Raw genomic sequence first — 25,987 nt, 5'->3', positions numbered from 1 at the left:
TTCCTGTTTTTAAGATTTGACACTTTATCGGTTATGGTTTTCCATTTACATTAAAATGTTCATATACTTATTTGGTTTTTCCTTTGAGTTTTGTATTGTCATTGTGGTGGGAAATCTAGGATGGGCGTGGGGGTGTTAGGTCTTGGAGGGGTGTGAGAATGTTTAGGTGGGAAGCCCGAGAGATGCGCTTGGTTGGGGGGGGGCCCATACAAAAATTTTGCTATGGGGCCCAGTCATTTCTAGCTACGCCCCTGGCCTGAGCAGTACCCTCCGGCGTCTCTGGACACGCTCAGCTCGTCCAGAACGCTAGGGAGGTTAAGACTAATATCGGCTTCACTTCGTTTTTTCTCACGCCTCTATTTCATGCACACGAATAACCACTAAGGGATACTATCAACACTCAGGCACAAACTGAAAATGCATCTGTTCAGACAAGCATCAGGCTAGTGAAAACACAAAAAAAAAAACGACGACGGGAGCCCGATATCGTGTGATATTGTAACACAGAGGGTCAAAGCTTTAGAGAAAATATACTCACATTTGTGGGTTGCTTTCAAAGGCAACCACTCATATATGCATGTGGAGAAATGCCATCTCCACTCGGCCTAAGTGGTCGCTGCTCCAGAAGAATTGCGCCCTATATAGCTATAGTGGCGAATACTCCACCAGGTAGGGTGACACTGATTCAACAAGCAAACATATTGGAGGTGCCCATAGAAGAAAAAGATTTTTTACAAAGAATTTTCTGTTACGTACTGTAAGAATTACTGTTCTTACCTTGTAAGAAGACTCACAAGACTGAAAAAAAGTTAACAATTTAATAATGTGGCCCACACTCCAGCTACACAAAAATAGGCACAATACTTGACCTGAGGAAGCAACTTTACGGTCTCGAAACGCATTGTCCAAGTGCATAATAAATTGTTAACTTTTTTTGTCAGTCTTATGAGTCTTCTTACAAGGTAAGAGCAGTACTTCAGACAAGCAAGCATATAATGTCACCTAAGACACTGTAACTGGCTATTGACCAGCACACTGCCACTTTGTACACAGCTTCCCTTCATCTACCTCTTAGCCCCTTAGAATGTAAACTAAGATGATCAGGGCCCTCTTTCTCCTTATGTGTTATTACTGCTGTGTAATGTAGGTACCCATTTTTTACCTCTATATACAATTCATTAGCTTACCTGTTCGATTGTGTATTATTTGTATCTCATTGTTTTGCATGTGTCTATAGTCTGTATTCTCTATTAGTGTTAGTGTTCCAATTTGGGAGAATGAATTTGGAATTCTCCCGCATTTGATAAACTGGACAGGTTCACAGGGAGTTCACTCACTTGCGTTTCACACTGTGCATCATGTGACTACCATGCTTCCTGCTTTCCTGGAAGGTGGAAGCATCTGAGTCATATGAAGCACAACATGAACCGCAAGTGCGTGAACTCCCTGTGAACCTGTCCACTTTATCAGGTGCTGAAGTAAGGTGTGCCAAAGAATTCAGGATTCCAAACTCATTCTCCCAAATTTAACCACCGACACTATTCTCTGCTGTGCAGCGCTACAGAAGACATTAGCGCTATATAAATCCAAACTGTTAATACCCCCCAATCGATTTACAATCAGGGAATTATTCATGATGTACCAGATTGGGGGCCTATCGTGTAGTGTTTGGTTAGCTGTAGGTGAGACTTGAATTTACCCATATTTATGCTACATGCCATTGGACCTTGTAGGTACATTTCACAACTATGATTCTAGTAAACTATGAGCTCACATTGTCTGGAGAGCAGGTTGATTTGTTTAAAGGATACCCGAGGTGACATGTGACATGATGAGATAGACATGTATATGTACAGTGCCTAGCACACAAATAACTATGCTTTTTTTCTTTCTCTGCCTGAAATACAGTGGTGTGAAAAACTATTTGCCCCCTTCCTGATTTCTTATTCTTTTGCATGTTTGTCACACTTAAATGATTCTGCTCATCAAAAACCGTTAACTATTAGTCAAAGATAACAGAATTGAACACAAAATGCAGTTTTAAATGATGGTTTTTATTATTTAGTGAGAAAAAAAACTCAAAACCTACATGGTCCTGTGTGAAAAAGTGATTGCCCCCCTTGTTAAAAAATAACTTAACTGTGGTTTATCACACCTGAGTTCAATTTCTGTAGTCAGCCCCAGGCCTAATTACTGCCACAAAAAACAGTGTTATTACTTGCGCTCAACAGATCAGACCACACAGATTTGGTCAGACCACTCCTTTAAATCCAATCTGGTGCTATACACCAGGTACATCGATGACGTCTTGTTAGTCTGGGAAGGGACAAAAGAAAGGTTTGAGGAGTTTGTTACCTATTGTAACAGCAATGATTTTGGGCTTGAGTTTACATGTGTTATCAACAAAACTGACCTAACATTTCTGGACTTAGAATTCTTCATTGATCAGGATCTCAATATACAAACCAGGACACATTTCAAGCCGACAGCCGGCAATTCATATCTCCATGCAGATAGCTGTCACCACCCAGGATGGATAAATAACATTCCAAGGAGCCAGTTCTGTAGACTCAGGAGGAATTGTAGTCAGGACACAGACTATGAAAAACAGTCAAACATCTTAAAAACCAAATTTAAAGAGAAAGGCTATAAGGAGGACTCTATCCATGCAGCCATCTCGGAATATCACAGCACTAATGACGATAAAAAAGAAGAAGAATCTGACCTAACCAATTCAAACAAATACAAAAATAGTACAACAAATGGACACAAAAATAAAACCTCTAGAGGTGGACCCACTTTCATCACCAAATATACTAGAAGCTCAAAAAGGATCCAGGACATCATTAAGGGGAACTGGCCTATTCTGTTGCAGGACCCTATAATGAAAGGTTTATTGCCCGAGACACCTCAAATTATCTATAAAAAAGCAAAATCTCTAAAAAATGTAATCGCACCAAGTAAGGTTGACATCAAAAAACCAACCACCTGGTTGAAAAATAACGTGATAGGAAACTTCAGGTGTGGTTCTAGTAGGTGTGGATGCTGCCAGTTTATGCAGCACAGGCTAAAAAGTATCCCAAACTCGGAGGGCCCTCCTGTGTCTCTTAGGCAATTTACCAACTGTGCCACCAAGTTTGTCATTTACTTGTTGCAGTGTGGTTGCAACAAGAGATATGTGGGTAGAACCACCCGCGAACTGAGAACTCGCCTTGGTGAGCACAAGTGTAACATTGTGGCAAAATCTGATAAACACAGCGTGCCACGTCATTTTCAGCAATACCATCATGGGGACCCCGGAAGCCTAACTATTACTGGGTTGGAACACATACCAGATTCTCTCCCTGTGGGCCTAAGATACAAAAGGTTATGTGAGAGGGAAGTGTACTGGATTTTCCGTCTAGACACACTTTCCCCAAGAGGTCTAAATGAGGACTTAGAGGTTCAGAGCTTTATGTCATAGAGTTTTTTGTCACCAGGAAGCTTTATGTCATAGAGGTTTACGTCACCAACAAGCCTTAGGTCACTAACAAGAAATTGATGAATATAATGTCAGTAATGTCAGCCATATCATTGTTATATATATATTTTGCTCTAAAAAAGTGCTGTAGGTCTGTGGGTGTAACCACAGAAATACAAGACGCTAGCTAGATGGGGATGTGTCATTGCGGCATGTGTCTCTGATCACGGGATGAGTCATAATGCGGTGGTGATTTTTGCCGTCTGGTCTTGTATCTGCATGGAGTAGGTGCGCATGGTGTGCACACATGTTTGTAGTTTTGCGTGTGTATGCAGAAGGTATAAACAGGCTGGTATACATACAACCATACACCTGAAAATTGCCTGTCTATGGAATAATCTTGATGTGGTGACGACCATAACATGTGTATAAGGCTTGAGGTGGTGGTGATCGCAATATATGTTTTTGGTTTGATATATGGAGCACATATGACCATTTTTGACCGCAGTAGAGTCTGATATGAATGCTGGAGTTAGTGCTTTATTCACAATACAATAGCCTTGTACCACGTGGGATCACCTAAATACATTAGTATACCGATTATTAATAGTGGAATATACCTGATAGCTTATGATAATCCGCAATGTTTTTCCATCCATGTACGATATACCAGTAGCAAGTGTTGTCTGCTGGTTGATAGTTTTCTAAAGTTAAGTTTTTCAGTGTCCAGTCCTGTTGGGATCAGCTAAATGTTGAAGGTAGATTGGGTTGGAAGGTGATTGCTGAATATATAGAATATTACCTGCAGTAAGGTCTTAACCTTTTCTTCCGAGAATTGAAGAATCAGGGATTAACAATATTATTTAGGATTTATTATACGGTCCAGGGTATGTTTAAATATTGTCTGAGCCCTAATGCAGGACCTGTTCTTATGTACTTTTTAAGTTTTTTATTGAGCAGAAATATTTTAATATACCTAGATGTATCTGGTGGGGGTTCTCTTCCAAAAAAGGGTTAAAACCTCTCCCTGTACCTGCAAATCAGTGTAAATCAAGGAATAGAAAGCACGTGAATGACCTGTGTGATCACCTTGAACCTCGCACAAATACATGTTTCTACATATATATTTTTTTACACATTTTTTATATATATATTCTTTATATATTTTTATGAGTTTCCCTTTTTTTCTAGTCCTCAGTAAGGTCTGAAAAGACATTGCTGTGGCGACGAGATAGCGATGAATGTGCATAGTGATAAGAAGTACCCCAAAGATATGTATGTGTATATATATATATGTATAGTCCTTTGACAGTTGGCAGGGATGCAGAGTGCCATCTAGCTATAGGATGTTTATATTTGGATGTTGTTCCTTTAATATCTAGGAGCTGTCAGTTTTTAAGTTAGTAATGGTTCACGTAAAAATGCTTTTTAAAGTTGTTATAATAAAGTTGGTTGAATTTTAATTGCCGCCCACTGGCAACAGTTGCCATGAGGGCGCGTCTATATAGACCCAGCCGCCTGCTGCAAACGTCACCTGAGGAAGGCGTGGTTGTTCGCCGAAACCGGTAGTGACGTAAGGTGGCAGAAGCTAGGCGCTGCTCTCCCCGGACGGTCGTTCCCTAGTGTTACCATCTACACCGCCAGCCCTGGCCAGGCTGGATTAGGCTGAGAACAACCACCGGACGATTTGAGCGAGAAACGCCATACAGCTACTAAGACATTGTAAGTCTAATTATTTTAAAGTGTGCAAAGTAATACTTGGTTAATGCACCATCGGAGCGCTCTCTGTCTCCCCCCTACCCTCTTGTTTCTAATTACTGCCACACCTGTTTCAATCAAGAAATCACTTAAATAGGAGATATCTGACACAGAGAAGTAGACCAAAAGCACCTCAAAAGCTAGACATCATGCCAAGATCCAAAGAAATTCAGGAACAAATGAGAACAAAAGTACTGTAATTGAGATCTATCAGTCTGGTAAAGGTTATAAAGCCATTTCTAAAGCTTTGGGACTCCAGCGAACCACAGTGAGAGCCATTATCCAAAAATGACAAAAACATGGAACAGTGAAGAACCTTCCCAGGAGTGGCCAGCCGACCAAAATTACCACAAGAGCGCGGAGAGGCATCCGAGAGGCCGCAAAAAGACCCCAGGACAACATCTAAAGAGCTGCAGGCCTCACTTGCCTCAATTAAGGTCAGTGTTCACGACTCCACCATAAGAAAGAGACTGGGCAAAAATGGCCTGCATGGCAGATATCCAAGGCGCAAACTACTTTTAAGCAAAAAGAACATTAAGACTCGTCTCAATTTTGCTAAAAAACATCTCAATGACTGCCAAGACTTTTGGGAAAATACCTTGTGGACCGACGAGACAAAAGTTGAACTTTTTGGAAGGTGCGTGTCCCATTACATCTGGCGTAGAAGTAACACAGCATTTCAGCAAAAGAACATCATACCAACAGTAAAATATGGTGGTGGTAGTGTGATGGTCTGGGGTTGTTTTGCTGCTTCAGGACCTGGAAGGCTTGCTGTGATAGATGGAACCATGAATTCTACTGTCTACCAAAAAATCCTGAAGAAGAATGTCCAGCCATCTGTTCGTCAACTCAAGCTGAAGCGATCTTGGGTGCTGCAGCAGGACAATGACCCAATACACACCAGCAAATCCACCTCTGAATCGCTGAAGAAAAACAAAATGAAGACTTTGGAGTGGCCTAGTCAAAGTCCTGACCTGAATCCTATTTAGATGTTGTGGCATGACCTTAAAAAGGCGGTTCATGCCAGAAAACCCTCAAATAAAGCTGAATTACAACAATTCTGCAAAGATGAGTGGGCCAAAATTCCACCAGAGCGCTGTAAAAGACTTGTTGCAAGTTATCGCAAACGCTTGATTGCAGTTATTGCTGCTAAGGGTGGCCCAACCAGTTATTAAGATCAGGGGGCAATTTATTTTTCACACAGGGCCATGTAGGTTTTGAGTTTTTTCTCTCACTAAATAATAAAAACCATCATTTAAAACTGCATTTTGTGTTTAATTATGTTATCGTTGACTAATAGTTAACGGTTTTTGATGAGCAGAAACATGTAAGTGTGACAAACATGCAAAAGAATAAGAAATCAGGAAGGGGCAAATAGTTTTTTACACCACTGTAGTTAAATATCAGGTATGTAAATGGCTGACTCAGTCCTGGCTCAGACAAGAAGTGACTACAGTGTGACCCTCACTGATAAGAAATTCCAACTATAAAACACTTTCCTAGCAGGAAATGGATTGTGAGAGCAAGAAAGAGATAAAACGGGGAATTTCTTATCAGTAAGGGTCACACTGTAGTCACTTCCTGTCTGAGTCAGGACTGAGTCAGCCACTTACATACCTGATATTTAACTCTTTTAGTCAGAGAAAGAAAAAAAGGAACACAGCATTGTTATTTGTGTGCTAGGCACTGTACCCATGTCTATCTCATCATGTCACAAGTCACTTCGGGTATCCTTTAAGTGTTATGTGTTTTAAGCTCTGTTGTGCTCATTTAGAACAATTGTATACCTGTATTAAAATGCCTCAGGCGTCCATATTTCACTATACTTACAGATACAGACAATTCTAATGACATAATTGTAAGGTTGTGACACTGGATATTGGCTGGGGGCCCTCCACTTCTGTAACCTTTATTTCTTCTGAAAGGCACATGAATGGTAAGCCTTTAGCAAGCTTTATATAAAACACTGAATGTTTTTCTTTCATTATCCTATGAAGAAGCAAGGTCATATTTTTCAATTTACTTTTCAACATGTTTGCTGAAAATAGAAGCCTGTTAAGCCCAGGATGAGAACAAATATATGACAAATGTTTTTCCTACTGTTGCAGACGTTTCTTTCTAATCCAGCGGTTAACCTCTGGTCATGACATCCAACCAATACATCCAAAAATAGGGACTCCTCTAGCTGAATGAGACCCTTTACAAGAACATATAAAAGTGTGCATGTTGTAGGTGGGGAAATATTTAAGGTTTTATAAATCCAAGAGTAACCACATTGTATGAGAAGTAAGGAATGATTACCATGACAGTCTTCTTGTTAAACATTAGCCGGGCGAGTTTCTCCGAGCTGAGCATCACTTGGCAGAGTCAGAAGACCCAATTTACTCCAACCACCCTTTAAAAGGTGGGTTAGATCGCTGCTGGAATTTATAATGAGCTGTAAAATTGCACATAAAAATCCTTTTCAAAGTGAAACCACACAAAAATATATATTTTTTTCCTTTTGGATGTTTTTTTTTGGCTTTTTTTATATTGCTGTCAATGTCAGTTTTTGCCATTAGGACAGGAAGTGAAGGGATAGCCTTTCAGCTTTGACACCGACAGCAATTAAAACAATTTAATTTAATTTAAGTAGAGTGGGACAGTTTTTGTCAGCTAGTTGATTTTAGCACCAAAATCTAAAGCATATCTAAAAAGTTAAAAGGATTAAGTAGCAATATACTATAATAGGCTAGAAAAAAAAACTAAAGAAGTCCAATATGTTTTAGGACACTTTAAATTTTAATCGCATTTTAAGTCTTTAAGATGTTTTTCATACTATCAGTTCTGACAGAGATAGTGTTGACCTCTTTATACACAAAATGGTTTAATAGCAGTTAAAGAACGTTTTTTTTCCCAAAAGGGGCTGAACACATTAGCACGCTTCTGTTCACTTTTCAGCAACACATCAATTTTTGGACTGATATGTGTTGCTGAAAAGTGGACTGAGGCGCCTTGGTGTGTTCAGACCCTTAGATAGAATGTAGAAGTACTTCTCCCTGTGTGAGGTAGCTCCGTGTCCAGTAAGTTAAAGAAACAGCTCCTGTCACTTTCTGTAAGAGTTACACATACTCCTCACTTGTGTCCTGGAGCAGCCCAATAGTATTCTTCTGCCAGTACGTGTGATAGCTTGAATCCTCATTTTTTATATAGTATTCCTCTCTGGGTCTGTATGCTTGGACACAGAGCTACAAAGATAGACCAACTCTAATATCTCATACACACAATTTGACTGAGACAATCGTTTTGAACTGCCTCGGTGAACATCTAGCAAGTGTATAGCTGCCCCACAATGTTGTTTAGTGATTCACCAAGGCAAATAACTAATACCAAACAAGTACATTTTCTTCTTCCCCTCTCCATCAAACTGCACATGCTGCTTAGCTATAGCTCCCAAAACTATCGCCTTGGCGATCAACTAACGACTGCTTAGGGCAACAGAAACTGAATGCACATGGCTTTAAAGTAAGTAGTAATCCATGTGGATGATAAATTTAAGGTTATTTCACTGTATGTAAACCTATTTTGTAGCTCTTGACATAGTTTTACTGTTTGTTCACAGCATTTGGACAGCATTCATGTTGTTCAGTTTACCGATGCAGCAAGAAATAGTTGTGTCACGGTATCATACTCTACTGCAGCAAGAAATAAGCTTGATTTGTGAGCAAATAGAGCAGAGACACAAGAAGAGACCAGCCTTTGGTGAGACAGTCTGAGCAAGGCAGAGCCACAGACAAGTGAGCACATACTGAAAACGAAACTAAGGAAGAGAAAGAGAGCTGCAGACATTACAGGGGAGGAGAGAGACCACTCACAACTACAGGCCAGTAAAGAGCAGCAATACTGGAGAGATAAGCCAGAAGAGAAACAGTAAGGGCCTGTTTCCACTACACGCAGATTGGATGCAGAATGGATGCAGAAAAACTGACTCCAATGAATGTCTATTGGCCTGTTTCCACTAAATGCGATTTTTCTAATGCAGATTTTCCCATAGGCATTCATTGGAGTCAGTTTTTCTGCATCCATTCTGCATCCAATCTGCGTGTAGTGGAAACAGGCCCTAAGCAATAAGAAAGAAAGACCAGGATATTTAAATTCACCTGTAACAGAGAGAGAGAGATAACAGAAAATAGCAGAGATACGACAGTGACACAGGGACAACAGGACAGCAATGCAGACAATAGTGAGACAGAGAAACAAGTAACAGGATTAAAGGGACTCCGGGCAGTGCAGAAACAATGGAAAGATGCATATCATTTTAAAGCTCTCTTTCTCCCCTTTCCAATGATATATAAACCGCCGCCCTACGCCTTTTAGTTTTCGCTATTTTCGTGATTCAAATTGCCGCGGCCTCGATTTCAATCGCGAAAATAGAGAAAATTAAAAGGCGTAGGGCGACGATTTAGGTGTCGCCAGAAAGAGGATAAAGAGAGCTTTAAAATGATACCCATCTTTCCATAGTTACTTGTATTACACAGGACGACTTTTTCCTAAAGTCAGCAGCTCCAATTTACTGAATGGAGCTGCTGACACCGGGGAAAAGTCGTCCTGTGTAATACAAGTAACTATGGAAAGATGGATATCATTTCAAAGCTCTCTCTCTCCTCTTTCTGGCGACACCTAAATCGTCGCCCTACGCCTTTTAGTTTTCTCTATTCAATCCGGCCACTGCAATTTCAATCGCGAAAATAGCGAAAACGAAAAGGCGTAGGTTTACATATCATTGGAAAGCGGAGAAAGAGAGCTTTAAAATGATATGCATCTTTCCATAGTTTCTGCACTGCTCGGAGTCCCTTTAAAGAAAAAGAGTGAAGACTGCAGTGCAGTGTCTGAAGAGATTGTGTGATAACAGCTGGCAGACAAAATACAAAGGAGACAGCGGTGCTTCTTATATGTTAAGTGATCATTCACAATCAGCAATTCAACATATTTGTCTCATCCTGGATGTTGCTAGGTAACCGCCAGACATTTCTCAACTTTTCCTTCTGTCCTGTGCAAGAATTCAGGTCCACTTTAAAAAGACAGCGGTGAAGAAGTTGCAGACAGTGGAGTTCTGTGTGAGGAAAATTCTGGCAAGTAAATGCTAATAAACTGAATTACATATATGGTTCCTGAACTAGCCCTGATCCGAAAAGGCTGAAGATATACTGTATAATAGGCCTACATATACTCATTCTGCTAAAAAGAAGTTTATGAATGTTTTGTCACTGAACTTTTTTTATCCATATGATTTAATACAAATATTTCTTAAAAATAATTTGATTGGTATCTGGAAGATTTCTTTACAGTTTAAGCATTATAGAGGTGTTACACATGCAGTGGGTTTCTCAGGTTCAGCTTCTTGTTAGTATGATCCAACTTTGTCAGAATTGCTCAGAACTGCTCAGCAGTGTCCAGTCTTACTTGGCTTAGATATTTACTGAAGCAAAACCTCATCTGGTCTTGGAAGCTGATTTCCTTTGATTTATGATCCTCCTCTAGCTCCAACAACGCATGGCTTGCATTTTCATTTGATGTGTGTTCATTTAGTGTATGCTGGGGGTGTGTTTATTTAGTGTATGCTGGTGGTGTGTCTTAATTTAGTGTATGCTGGTGTGTGTTCATTTAGTGTATCCTGATGTGTGTTCATTTAGTGTATGCTAGTGGTGTGTGTTCATTTAGTGTATGCTGGTGTGTGTTCATTTAGTGTGTGCTGGTGTGTGTTCATTTAGTGTATGCTGGTGGTGTGTGTTCATTTAGTGTATGCTGGTGGTGTGTCTTAATTTAGTGTATGCTGGTGTGTGTTCATTTAGTGTATCCTGATGTGTGTTCATTTAGTGTATGCTGGTGGTGTGTGTTCATTTAGTGTATGCTGGTGGTGTGTGTTCATTTAGTGTATGCTGGTGTGTGTTCATTTAGTGTATGTTGGTATGTGCTCATTTAGTGTATGCTGGTGTGTGTTCATTTAGTGTGTGCTGGTGTGTGTTCATTTAGTGTATGCTGGTGGTGTGTCTTAATTTAGTGTATGCTGGTGTGTGTTCATTTAGTGTATCCTGATGTGTGTTCATTTAGTGTATGCTGGTGGTGTGTGTTCATTTAGTGTATGCTGGTGTGTGTTCATTTAGTGTATGTTGGTATATGCACATTTAGTGTATGCTGGTGTGTGTGTTCATTTAGTGTGTGCTGGTGTGTGTTCATTTAGTGTATGCTGGTGGTGTGTGTTCATTTAGTGAATGCAGGTGTGTGTTCGTTTAGTGTATGCTGGTGTGTGTTCATTTAGTGTGTGCTGGTGTGTGTCCAATTAGTGTATGCTGGTGTGTGTTCATTTAGTGTGTGCTGGTGTGTGTTCATTTAGTATATGTTCATTTAGTGTATGCTTATGTGTGTTCATAGTGTACGCTGGTGTGCGTTCGTTTTGAACCCATTGTGTGTATGCAGTGTGTGCATGTTCATCCGTACAGTGCTCGGGATATTACAGACTGAAGATTTTGCATTCCAGTGTCTCTACCTTGGGTGCTGGGTCCTATCATACCAGTTCTGATAAGTCTGAGGACAGACTTTTTAACATTTTCGAATTATACTTAAAGAGGAACTCTAGTGAAAATAATGTAATAAAAAAAGTGCTTCATTTTTACAATAATTATGTATAAATGATTTAGTAAGTGTTTGCCCATTGTAAAATATTTTAAATCCCTGATTTATATTCTGACATTTATCACATGGTGACATTTTTACTGCTGGCAGGTGATGTAGCTGCTGCATGCTGTTTTGGCAGTTAGAAACAGCTATTTCCCACAATGCAGCAAGGTTCACAGACAGGAAACTGCCAAGAGTACATACTCAGAATTTCTTTGTGGGAGGGGTTTCACCACAATATCAGCCATACAGCGCCCCCCTGATGGTCTGTTTGTGAAAAGGAATAGATTTCTCATGTAAAAGGGGGGTATCAGCTACTGATTGGGATAACGTTCAATTCTTGGTCGGCGTTTCTCTTTAAAGGACCACTAACACCAAACATTTACAACACGTAAAACACATACTGTATATACAAGAAATATGTAAGAAGTCAATTTGTTTTACAGTTAAATACACAAAATTACTTCTTCCCATGTCACTCCCAACATAGGTTTTATTTATCTGACAGGTTTTGGACTAGTCCAAATCCTCTCATGTGGGATTCTCATGGTTTTCTGTATTTTTAAAAGCACTTGCTAAATGGCAGCTGCTCAGTCAAATTTCCAAAATAGTGTGCAAAAGAATAGGGAGGTCTTTGTATAAACCCATTCCAGGGAGTTGTTTTGTAAAGAATAAATGAAATGCTGAGAATCCCTCATGATGAGATGGCCTAGTCCAAAAAACTGTTAGATATTTACTGCCTACTGTAAGTGACAGTGCCATAGGAAAAAGGTCATGTATAGTACATTTTACTATGGAACAAAGGAGGGCTTGTTCACACGCAGGGCATTTTCGCCTTTTTTAAGCGCCGGCGATTTTCAAAATTCACCATAAAAGCGCTTGTGCAATTATTCCCTATGAGATTGTTCACATCTGAGCGGTTTTGATTACGTTCTGCTCACCAAAGCGCTGCCTATACAATTTTTGGGGTGATTTGCCTCAATGAAAGGTATAGGGAAATCGCAAAGCGCTTGAAAAAATGCTTTGTATAGCGATTTCCCCAGCGCTTTCATGAATAAATACATTGTATTTATTCATTTCCAGGTGAAAGAGTTCACTTCCTGACTGATGTCCAGAAGTGAAAAAACAGAATCGCTCTGCAAAAGCGCTTAGAAAGGCGCTTTATACAAAATTGCAGCGCGCAGGTAAAAGCTTAAAAGAAATAGTGCTAAAAATCAATGGCGTCAGCGATTTCGATTTTAGATGTGAACAAATCCTGAATATTTAGGTACACGTGTATTTTAAAATGTCCAATATTTCTTGGTAGTAGTCCTTTAAAATCCTTTTAAAATCCGATTGTATTATTATCATGCCTGATATTATTTCTATCACATGCTCATTGCAGACATGTTATCTAACAAAGGTACAGTATATTTAGTTCTTTATGTATGAGATAATATGCATATCTGCAAGAGAATGTGTATAAATCCATTTGTACAATATAGCTATGGTGACAGAGACTCCAGGAACCCTATTTTAGGCATCGGGTCTGTTGATATGAAATTCCGCGCTGAATAGTTAATGGTACTTTGACAATCAGTAGCTGTCTGCCTCACACACTGTAACATTGTTTTAGAAGTAGTTGGAATTAAAAAGAGACCTTTTGGCTTTTGCCTTTTACTTTCAAGGGCAGAAGTTTCCACTTCTTCTGTCTGTCAGCAATGTGCCCTTAATGCTTTTGGCACAGGCAGGCATTTATTCTGATACTGTTCCTCTGCCACCACTGAAACATTATGTTTTACTTGGAAGATCACAGCTTGGAAACTTTGAATGCATGCCATAGTATGTTATTATTGTTGTTATTATTATTAGATTGGAATTGCAGACACACCCCCTGCTGACATTACACTTCATCTGGAATATGATGATGCTGGCCTGGGCTGAGAGCTGTCAGAACTCCTCAAGATTTATCCAGTTGGAGAACTGTTAGGGAACCTGAGCTGAGAAAGATATGGAGGCTGCCATATTTATTTCCTTTTAAACAATGCACAATGCCTGGCTGTCCTGCTGGTCCTCTGCCTCTAATACTTTTAGCCATAGACCCTGAACAAGCATGCAGATCAGCTGTTTCTGACAAAAATATGACAAGATTTGCCAGATGCTTGTTTCAGGTGTGTGATTCAGACACTACTGACTTATATCAGCAGGAAACTGGAATTGTTTAAAAGGAACTAAACATAGCACTCTCCATACCCCCCTCACCTCGGGTTCCTTTTAAACAACAAACTTATACCTTTTGTTTTATACTTTACATTTTAGCTAATGACACGTGTAAAGAAAACTTGTATTATTTTTAACTATTATTTATACAATGCTAACTAAAAGTAAGTATGCGTTCCATGCGTTGTTACTGACTGTCTTTTTTGCACCCATTATGGGAATGAAGGCTGCAAATAGTTCTGATCCTTTTCCATCTGGTCATCTGACTCCTCTGACCATCTTAATGCCCTCCTATAAGCCAGCCTGAGAGTCTGTATAGTATGCGGGCACTTAGAGAGGAACTTTAACCCAGGATTATATCCTAATCAGTAGCTGCTACTCCATTTCCCATGAGAAATCTTTACCTTTTCTCGATTAGATCATCAGGGGTATCAATATGGCTGATATTGTGGCGAAACCCCTTCCACAGTGTGATGCCAGGACCATGGTCCTGACAGTTTGCTGTCTGTGAACCTCATTGCATTGTGGGAAATAACGTTTTTTTCCAACTGCCAAGCAAGCAATATCTCCCTCTGTGCATAGAACTCTCAGTAAACGAACATTCTGTACAGATCACCAGACAGAACTAAAGATGTCACCACCAGTGATACATTTCAGAATGTATATCAGGTTGAGATAGTTACAATGGACAAACACTGACTAAATGATCTTTAAATGATTTCCCTCTGCAGTTGAGCTTTATGTGAGTCTTATCCATGCTAAAAAAAGGATAATTTTCCGGCACTTAGCAGCCACAGTGAGTAGAGGAAAACTCCGTAATACTAAAAGCTTTCCTGTGCTCATTTCCTACTCTGCACCCTCTAGTGGTTAGAAGATTCAGAGTTTATTTTCTCCAAATTGAGGATAACAGCAGGCCTCACAAAGTAAAAATAGTATTCTTCAGGGATACTGATCAGTCTGGCTGCTTTACGTCTTAAGCTTCAACACATGGAAGTATTTATTTCACCTGGTAGGGATAGGTACATGACTCCTTGGGTGACAGTGCAGTGCCGATGCTGTACTGATGCGTCTGTCTGTTGCTATGGGGGAAGGCAGAGGAACAACTGTAGCTGCAAGTGACAGAGCCCGTTGTTGAGGCAGTGATGAGAATGCATCAGGCGGTGCTTGGGCGTTGGGATCACTAAAGATCCAGCATGTCGGACGTTTAGCAGACGTTGGGCGGCCACTGAACATGCGCTGGTTTCTTTCAAGATTCTCAGCCAAGCTGGTCTTTATCATCCCAACCTGTGTATGTACATAGCTTTAGGAAGATCATATAAGCTGATGATCAGCCACTAGAAACACAGAGGGGGAGGGTCAGGATGTTCACCATAGAGTTCAGAAACTGATTGGTTAGTCAGGTTGAGAATAACATGATGGTCAGAATGTTTAGCCACACACATCTGAACACTGGCTGCCGATATGGCATGCACATAGTATAGGTAAGTATAGGATGCAATAGAAATGAGTATAGACTGAATTAATCTAAATACATTACCAGTATTTATATTATCTGCTTCAAGAAGCTATCCCCTCTCTCACTGAGGGAACAAGTGACACTTTTCAGTTTCAAAGAAATGATATGAAAAGGAAATGCATGCTCATCCCTATGAGTGATGTTTCTTGCTCAGCCTCTGCCACTCTACCAGAGGTCTGCACAGTATCTTACCTGTCGCCTAGCACTGCACTATTCTGGACTCAGAGCTCTGTGTTGGCTTCAATGGCAATGGCAGAGCAATTGGAGATGCAGAGCTTGCAACCGCACCGGCACCTCTGGTCCAGAGGTTCATTAGGGGCAAATTCCGTCATCCATCTTATTATCTTTTCATTGATGCTATGCTGGTAATGATCACCTCTGTATGTGCATTGCATAGAAGTAATCCTTAACTAGTTGTTTCCTTACTCTGATTACACCTCTCTGACACTGCAGCTGTCCATGATAGGATTTGGTGCTCCATATCATTAGAGTGCCTGGAGCCCTGTGTAAAACTCACACTGGGGCCCCAAGCTCCTCAGTTACACCACTGTCCATTGGAGTCATTGTCCCAGCTTAGGATGTCCTACCACATCCTCACTGGTTCTTCTTTCAGGTCCTTGGACCCATCCTGCACTCTTCTTCCTGATGTAGTTGACTGTCACTTGGCAGCATTGCTACAAACATCAACACTGTTTTCTTCCGGTCCTTGTGTATCGCCATAATACTTTATATATTGTGATGGTCAGAGCAGATGTCTGCTTGGTTCTGGTCTGGATTTGAAGGAGAAGGTTTTGGATGGTGTCAGTTGTTACATGTTTGCAACAATGCTATCTTGTAGATTAATATGGGATCCAGGACTGGCGTGTATTGGGAGAAGGGTGGGCCTTACACGCCACTCCTCCAGGTCCAGGCCTGAGTCTGGCAGAGAGGGGGTTAATGAACTCACCTGTGTTATTTGCATAAAAAGCTGCATCACCCAGTGTGCAGTGGGCTGTGTTGGAGCAAGGAGGCTCCTAGGAGTCTGGAAGCAGGGAGGCTGCCAGGCCTACTGAAGCAAGAGAAGCTGTGTGAGGTGTTGGAGGGGAGTTGGACTCCAGTACAGAGTATCCAGGAGAAGCCTGGATAGGTGAGTGGCCCAAGACTGCCATTAGGACTGTGGCAGGGTGCCACTCACAAGCCAGTGTGGCTGCAGAAGGTTGTATAATTTGTGCTGCGCCTACAGTGTGATCACTGAACACCAAGAGTGGTTTATTTTTGTTGCTGTTTCTGGACATTGTTGTGACTGACAATAAAGCTGTATTGTTTTATTTTTACCCTAAGAAGACTCACTGTCTGGTATGTTGCGACCCTTGATGCTGCTGACCTACTCTACCAATGAGCTAAAACCCCCAGAATATCACAATATGTATTGCATATATGTTATACAGTACATAAATATGCACACACACAGACACACACACTATTAGATGCTGTATTTATTCACAGATCCACAAGCTAACAGATTCTATTATTTTTTCATGAATTGTCCTGCATTAGCTTGACACTGATCACAAGGTCGCAGAAGAGTTCTGTCAATGTTGATTCAAGGACTTGAGCACTTGTAAGCTTAAAAACAATTTGTCCTTGGACTAAATTATCCCACCTATTTACCAGGCTTATTCTAAATTGCAGTGAAAAGTATTGCTAAAAACCCCAAGAGGCAGCAGGGTTAAACGTCAGCTGATTCAATTGGGAGGAATCAGAACACATATGATTTCTTCACAGAACACAAAATACCAAAAATAAAACCAGCATGCCAATAAAAACACATTGTGATGCTTCAAATACCACTTGGATTAGTGCGCAGATTGGCAAGGGAAATACGCTTCCCTTCAAACCCCAGTTTTATGTTTTTTTTAAGCTTTTAAGGAAATCTTTGAAAAATGCGAGTGTCTCAGTGAAAATATGCGTTTAAGGAATGGACATTTGACATCATGACAAATACTTTTACCCTTTATTGCAAACATTATTGAAACTATTGGAATTCATATTTTCTAACTAAACTATCTGGTGTATAACTTCTCTTTTCTATATTTGTAAGGGGAATTCAGCAGCTGTTTAACTCAAATTGCTCCCTAGTTAGTTATTATTGAGTAGTCGGATTTAAAAAAATATTACATGTCTTGTATAAGAAAACCTCCTTGCAAGACTATTAAAGTAACTTAATAAAGTAATCCTAAGCTAAAATAAACGTATGACATATTTAATTGTACCTGTAGCAGCAATAGAATGTAGAACCTCCTCGCAGTCTCATATTCAAGGCAGGATTTCTTGAAAGACCACAAAGGCCGGGGTCTTGGGCGACTGCTGCCCAGGAGCGGTGGGTTGACATGGACAAGCGGTTCCTACATATGGAAGAGAAGCCTGGAAATGGAAAAGGGAGTCTTCATATGGGGATTAACATATAGAAGAGGAGAGATGCTGCTCAAGGGAGCTGTACATGAAAGAAAGAGACTGCAGTACATGGATGGTAGATATCGAAGAGTAGGCTGCACATGGAATGAGAGGAGCACTGTTGAAAGTTGGCATGGGGTGGAAAAAATATGAATGTGGCCTTGCACATATTCCTATATTTAATTTCAGCGGTTTATTTTGATCTCTGAAGTTTAAATATCAGCCATTTCAGTGTGAGATACAACCCGGTTCACTCAGCTGCTAACAAAAAATAATAAACCTTTAAACTTTTCAGTTCAAGTTTTCGCAGCATGTCCGATCGATACATTCAACCAATTTCAGCCCATAATCAGTCGAATTGGCAATTGATTGTACTAAGGTTGTATGTCTCGCATTCAGTGGTAAAAGGGACCAAGAAATGCCCAAGATCCAGCTTCCAGCAACCCTTATTTCAGTTCATGCATACCATCCGGAAGGCCAAGATCAACAAAACATGCAAATACACGGCAGATCTATCTAAGTGTAACCCGTTTATTGGTAAGACATAGAATATGGTCATAAAAGGAAATTTAAAGTCAGTAAAACTTACATACGGGGCCCAAGCACCGGGAACTCCAGATAAATTTTGCGGTTGTATGCTGGTCCACAACCAGCAAGACAGTATAAAAGGAGCCGCCTGTCTCTTTCCTGACCGGTTTCGCAGTCTTGCGTTATCAGAGGATCTTGCAGTCTTGCGTCCAGACTGCAAGATCCCTAAGAACCCCCCCCCCCCTCGGTGGTTTCTAACCGTAAGACTCCCCTGGTGGCTTCTAAGCCTAAAACCCTCCTGGTGGTGCTTAACCCTAAGCCCCCCAGTGGTGCCTAGCCTTAAGAACCTCCCTGGTGGTGCCTAACTCTAAACCCCACAGGTGGTGCCTAACCCTAACCCCCCCCCCCCCTAAACCTTTCTCCATCCTCCATCCATAAAGTCGCAATGTGTGGCAAACAAGGTAATCCCGGGCAAGGTAATCCCAATATAATCCCGGTCCCCGAGGATTGTGGAAATGCAAATAGCAGCATTGCAAGGCGCTTATGGCGGCTCCGTTTTTTCTGAAAGGGCTCATGCGCCTTTTTATCCTGCTTCGACCTTTGATCGACTGCTTCTGAAAAGTATAGTTGTCATACTATAATGCTGATCCTGTTGATTTGATGCTTTTGGCTTCACTGAGTTGGAACAATATGCAGAGGAGGAAAGTGTTACCACTTGCATAGTCTTCATTTATAAAAGTGTGAAAAAAGAAACTGAGAACATAAATTGTTGCCATAGCAGCCCGTAGACAACCAATTAGATGTTACCATTTTCCTTTCTATAGGCAAATAAAACAAAGAAATCTCATAGGCTGCCATAAGAATCTTTTTAAAGGCTGTTAGCACTTTTTTATATCATCTGATTGATAAATGAAACATTTCATTAGCAAATTTGTTCCAGGCAAAAAAATCAGGAAGCATTTCCATCAGAGGACCAGCATTAGAGGCGACTCTGCGACAGTGGTTGAGACATGGTGACTAATACCTGCAACTAGACTTCAGGATATGCTAATAGAGTTCTGAGTAAAAGCAACTGGTTTTCAGCACCAGCAACCGGTCGCTGCCAGCAGTTAGTGAGATTATTGACTACTTGCACCTACCATTATTTTAGCAAGAGGTCACATTGAAATTCTCCATAGTTTTGTAATTAATGAAGTAAATTTGTTCTGTAATAAACCACATGTACTTGTGCAACATAAAACAGCAATTATTGCACTGAGTTTTCAGAAAAGTGTCTGCTCTCTTTCACAGCATGCTATTTAGTTGAAACCATACATTTCATGAAATACTTGTGAACAATAAATCATTAATTTCATACTGTTTAGGGCAATCTGGTTCTTGTCAGCTGGTGACGGCCTAGCAAGAAATTCTGAGTTCTCTCACGAGATGGCTGGCTGGGTCGTGCATGATACAGGCAGTTCTGGGCACTGAGAGGAAGGCCTTGCTGCCTAAATAAACACTAACCACCACAATTAGCAATAATTAGGCCACTTAATAATTTCCAACTAAATACATATACATGTTCGCTGTGTCCGTGCTTTTTCTGGGCTATAAAGCACTCATCAGTGGGATTTCCATGTGATTATGCTATAATTATAACTGAAGTGTAAGTATAACAATAGGCAGGAGATCTTTGGCCTTAAAAGTGAAAATAATAATGTACTAAAACAGAATTTGCAGTATTAGGCTCCCTGCACACTGCAAATCCGTTTTCCGTTTCCGATTCCGATTCCGATTCCGTTTCCGATTTTCCTTGAATACATTCAACAGAAAAACGGATCAAAAAACGCAGCATGCAGTTAAGATTAAAAATCTGAATCGGAATCGGATGTAAAAACAGAATAAAAAGCGGAATCGGAATCTGAAATGCATGCAGTGTGCAAGAGGCCTAAATCGTATTACTCTACTAGCTGGTGGTGAGCTACGCTCCTCTCTCACATCGTTGTGCGCGCCTTTTTGCAGTGCGGGCAAATTTGCTGTGCATCCAAGCCCTCTGTGCCTGCATGCCATCCAATCAGCGCTGCAGCCAATCACAGCAGGGTGAGTGCTAGGAAGACAGACACAGCCTCGCAGCCAATCAGAGCAGAGGGGGTGTTTTGGGGAAGGAATGACACACATACACACAACGGAAAGCTTGGAAATTATCATTATAGATACACTGAAATTGGATTGATACAGTACAATGACAGTCCAGATTTACACAGAGCAGAATAAGATAGCTGCTACTGAATTATGAGAGGAGAGCAATGCCTCCTCCTTAGCTATCAAAGCTGAGAAGAAGAAATAACCACATTTGGCCAATCTTTATCTTTTCTTTGTAATTCTTCCACTGGTGCCTGACTGCTGTTGGCCTTTCACTGAGAAAGTTGTAGTTTATTTTCTCTAAAGGTTGCACAAGAGAATCCGTATAAAGCCAGTTTAGGCACAGTTAGAACTCAGCAGAGAAATTCATGAAAATAGTCATGGAAAGTATCAAAACGAAATGTGTTTTTTTCCTCACAGACATCAAGAATTACCCGATCGGACAACGATAAAGATGTTGGCTGGGATGCCTGGGGAAGCTGGAGTGACTGCTCTCGTACCTGTGGGGGAGGCGCTTCTTACTCTTTAAGAAGATGTTTGAATGGGAGGTAAATATTTTACTTTGACGTACATCTATGTGCATACATAGAGTAAGTGATACAAGCGATATCAACAAAAATGTGAAGAAACGTTCTCTGTCCACCCTCCATACAGTATTGCTCTATATACAGTACATACAAAAAGGAGGTTTCAGTTGGACACAGTCTCCTTTCATGTGCGTACAAAAGAATATGTAATATTCGTTAAAAAATAACCTCTGCTTCTTTTGTTTAAAACATACAAGTTCAATATATCCATGTTCACAGTTCCATTCTAAAAACAATCTTGCTCCTAGTTGCAAACTATATTTTTCTTAAATTGGGATACAATTCTAACACAACTTTCAATAAAAATGTGTTTTCCTACTTTTTATTACCTATTTAGTTACAATATTTGCTTTTTTGCACAAGTAATATTGCCTGTTACACATTACAAGTTCCCAAAGTACAGTTTATCTGCTCTGAAAGTTGCCATTGCATTGTATTGCATAGCTGCTGTATTTATACATTAAAATCTTTCTAACGATCATTTCTAACCTCTGTCTGCTTCTACGCTCAGTACAGTTCTGTTTCAGCATGCTGCTGGTGTTATCACCTCTTCCAATGCAGCCAGAAAGCAAGGAGCTTTCCACTGAAGTACTGTGTTTAACTGTTTGAATGCTGTTATGCTACACATTTTTTTTTGGGTGGTAGTAAATTTTGATGCTGTAAATAATCTTTTAGAGCAAAGAAGAAATGCTGAGTTTCATACCACTTTAAGCTTAATGTGTGTTTTGCAGCTCTCAGACCACTTCATCAGAGGCAGTGTAAATTTGTTCTTTATATCACGAGTCTCCAAGGAGCATTTAGTTCCAAGGACTTGGATATCAAAAAACAGGGGTACTTTATTAGAGTGTGGATATCACCAACACTGTAAGTACATACATGTGCACCTCACATCCAGTATGCTAGGTGTAGTAAGGGTCCTCCCCCGCTGGCCTGTGTCGCTCAGACTTCTGCTCCTGTCAGTTGTAGCTTGACCCATTCTTCCTGACCATACTGCTCTACCTGTGTCAGGTTTGAATGGTGCCTTCTCCAGACCTCATATTTCACTTCTTTCCATAAATGTTCCATAGGATTCATATAAAGGCCTCTACAGAATAGCCCAATGTTTTGTTCTTAGCCATTCTTGGGTGCTTTTAGCTGTGTGCTTTGAATCTATATTCTGTTGGAAGATTCATGCCATGTGAGTAAGACATCGCTATCTGATTCTGATAAATACGTGTCGTTCAGAATGTCTTCATAACCTCGGGAAATGTAATGCTTTATTAGTATTCATATTAGACTCCTTTATTAGTATTAGACTCCTTTTTGTGCTTTAACATGGAGGTCCCTTGTACTATCATTGATTTTTTTTCCTGCAATCCAACATCATACTGTCAGGATGTCTGGCCTCTTCTCAGAATGAACTCAAGAATGGCGTCAATTCTCCAAGCATTACCGCATGTAAGGATTCTCAGGTCTGCCTGTCATTGCAGCGATAAGCTAGCAATGAATTTCATCCCTTTTGCATATGCATGTGTCAGGGCTCTCTGCGGCTGTAGACATCAGCTAGCAGCAGGGCTGTATCTATTTGCATATGCATGGGAGTGTTCCATCATCTGCAGGGTAACTGCTTAATTAGTGGAAGCATTTAGCATCCTGAGTTCCCAGCAGGCTTTGCTGGTGCATTGCATTGTCTAAGCCTAGCTCAGGGCAGTTAGACTTCAGCTTTCCCTGATAGCTGATTCATGTATCTAGTGTCATGTCATGAGTTCCTGTATCCTTGTTCCTGTTCCGAGTGTTTGGATTCCTAGCCTGTGTTCCTGTTAATGTCCTGAGTACCTGGATTCCTTGCATGAATGCGTGTTCCTATTTAACCTGTATACCTGCTCCTTGATTACCTGCATGCTTGTTCCTGGTGCAACCTGCATATCTGTTCCTGGACTGGTATCCGTTTGCCAGTCTCTGAGTAATATTCCTGCATATTGTTATTGAACTCGTGTTGCAAAACCTGTTCCTGCATTATGTCCTGGAAATCCTGCTTTGAACATTGCATGTACCTTTCACTGTAAATAAACATCACTTGCATCAAATCCTGGACATCTGCATAGATTTGGGAGTTACCAACTGCACCGAGTATGGCCGAGCCTGATAACGCATTTGTTAATGCTGAAAACAGCTGAGTTTATGGAGCATTTAGTAAAATGTCAATTCATCAAGGCTGTTACCGCATGGCAAGCTGAAATTACAGAGCAGTGAGGTAAATTACCGGCTTGTGCGGTAAACACCTCCAACGCATGTCAGCAAATGTCAATTCATAAGGATCAGTGCATGTGGTAAAGCCCAGGAACATGTTCTCTGATTACCGGCAGCTCTTATCTGTCAAAAAACAGCTTCAAATGCCTTCTGTGTGCATATCCCAATGATTGACAGGAGCAGAGAGCAAATAGGAACAGCCTCTGTCTCCTGCAAGTCCTTGTGATAGGACGCAATACCTTCTCCAGAGGGTCCAGCTTTTCTACCCCCAGGCAGCCAGCAGAGAAATCAGAACAAAATTGGTTTTCCTAGCGGTCGTTCAGCCCTTACATTCCTGTTTGAAGATGCAGAGGAGCTAGTGGGGAAATCAGCTAAGCATGGCATGTATAATGTCTCTTGAAGTTCATCTAAACTGTGGCAATTAATTAAATTGCTAAACACTTATAGACAGATTCAGAGTGAGCAGAGGCAGTATAATAAACGTGCATTCTAAAGGGATGTCGGGATGCCTCTTACTATTGTAATGCCCTCACTACACAGAACAGCTTGTAATAACACAAAGACAGCTCCACACTCTTCTATTGTTACCGAACAGGTTTTTGTGAATTGAAGCATAGTATTTCGGTAAATTACCAACCTTCTCCTGCACCTGTGAAAATATTGATGAGTTAGCAAAAAGTCTAAAATACCGAATGTGGTATTTTACCGACTTGTTTTTTTTATTGTACAGCCTTTGATGAATTGCCGCTAATGTGATGGCTACTGGCTATATTAGCTGATGTGATGGCTACTTACTATTGTGAATCATACCATTTACTCTGTAAAGTGCTGTAGTAAAATTGTCAGCACAAAATAAATAAATGTCATGCCTTATCCATTGCCCAATACCACCGCTGCTGAGAGCAGTCCTTCACTTTCAGATATGTTTACTCGTAAAAAAAGTCTTCCTTTTTCACGTATACACTCTCACCTGATTTTTCTGTTTATAACCGTGAATGGAAAAAAACTAAATCTGTAAAAGAATTATGAAATAGCCATTAATTAAAATAGATAGATAGTATACCTATATATGGGGCTTGCCTCACATAGAGCTGAAAGTAGTGCAATGTGCCAAAGCCATGCTGCGCAACATTACAAAAGTGAATTGCCAAAATATCCTATCTTACTTTTTTCTGTGTAGCTACTAGGGGCCATATGCAATTCACTTTATCTCCTTCGTTTTCTTCAAGTTGATATTTTGACACCTTGTAAATAAAATGCCCTTTATACCCCCAGCAAGCAAGCAAGAAAATACACAAAATTATTTTAATAGTACTTTTTCTACCACTTTTAATACTTTTTCAATTGCAAAATGCAAAAAAAAAATATTTTAAGGAGAAGATGAAAAATTAACACCAAGGAGAAAACTTAGGAGAAAAAGTGAATTACATATGGGCCAACTCACCTGAGTTTTCTCCAAGGTGGTATTTTTAAACTTGTAAATAAAATGCCTTTTAAGCCACCAGAAAGCAAGAACATATTTAAAATAATTTTGATAGAACTATTTCACCAACTTTTTAGTACTTTTTTAGTTGAAAAGTGCTGAAAAATTATTTTAAATAAAAAATGAAAAATTATCTCCTGGGAGAAAAGTTAGGTGAAAAAGTGAATTGCATATGGCCCTATGTGTTTAATTGTTACACTGGGGCCCATATGCAATTAACTTTTTCTCTACAGTTTTCTCCTGGGTGATATTTTTAAACTTGTCAATAAAATGCAATTAAAGCCACCAGAAAGCAAAAAAAATACTCAAAATAATTTTGATAGTACCTTTTCACCTATTTTTGGTGCTTTTTTAGTTGAAAAGTACTGGAAAGTTATTTTAAATTGAAAATGAAACATTATCTCCTAGGTGAAAACTCTGGTGAAAATTTGAATTGCATATGGCTCTGGAAGTCTTCTCCCTCCCCATGGGGTGCAGCTGGACAGAATGTTATGGGTTTACCACATAGAACAAATTTCTTACTTCTTGAAATCTAATCTGGTAATATTCAATCTGATTTGGGCAGACTGGATAGCTAGCTTTCTATTGGGTCAGATCTCCCACTGTTGGCCCCTAAGTGACGTATGATATAATGATTTGTATGTGTAGTAATCTATGAAATAGAACATTAGCAGCACTTCTCTGAGCTCCACAACCAATTTGGTCATTGCTTTATGGAGCATTTGTACATCAAAGAAACTGTCAGAGACATATTTAGATACCATTTTTACTCCTGGAAAGTTGAAAGGGTCATTAGCTCTGCTTGTGTTATAGTTTAAAATACAGAGTGTGACTTGTAATTGCAAATTGTACAGAATTATGCAATGTTATTTAAAAAAAAAAAAAAAAGCTATATATCTAAAAATTAAAATAGGAAACTATTTACTTTGCTAAAAATGTTCTATTAATTATCAGTATTATCTATTAATTATCAGTACTACACATACAAATCATTATGTCATAAGTTTTTTTTGCACTTC

The 25,987-nt window shown here is 40.0% G+C and overlaps 1 protein-coding gene across 4 annotated transcripts in view; it reads left to right on the top strand.

The window, feature by feature from the left end:
• The window catches only part of ADAMTSL3 (ADAMTS like 3), a 697,881-nt gene that overhangs the window by 333,272 nt on the left and 338,622 nt on the right, over positions 1–25,987 (top strand). For all 4 annotated transcript variants that reach the window (XR_011030288.1, XM_068275326.1, XM_068275327.1 and 1 more), the window contains exon 4: positions 21,090–21,217. Coding sequence is in view for 3 of the 4 variants with exons in the window: in XM_068275326.1 (XP_068131427.1) it covers positions 21,090–21,217 (128 nt within the window). In the remaining variant the exon portion in view is untranslated. The remainder of the gene's footprint in view (positions 1–21,089; positions 21,218–25,987) is intronic.

Source organism: Hyperolius riggenbachi, chromosome 3 (genome assembly GCF_040937935.1).
Source record: "Hyperolius riggenbachi isolate aHypRig1 chromosome 3, aHypRig1.pri, whole genome shotgun sequence".
NCBI lineage: Eukaryota > Metazoa > Chordata > Amphibia > Anura > Hyperoliidae > Hyperolius > Hyperolius riggenbachi.
The sequence above is the reverse complement of the archived record's forward strand: the minus strand, read 5'-3'. Positions and strand labels throughout refer to the sequence as shown.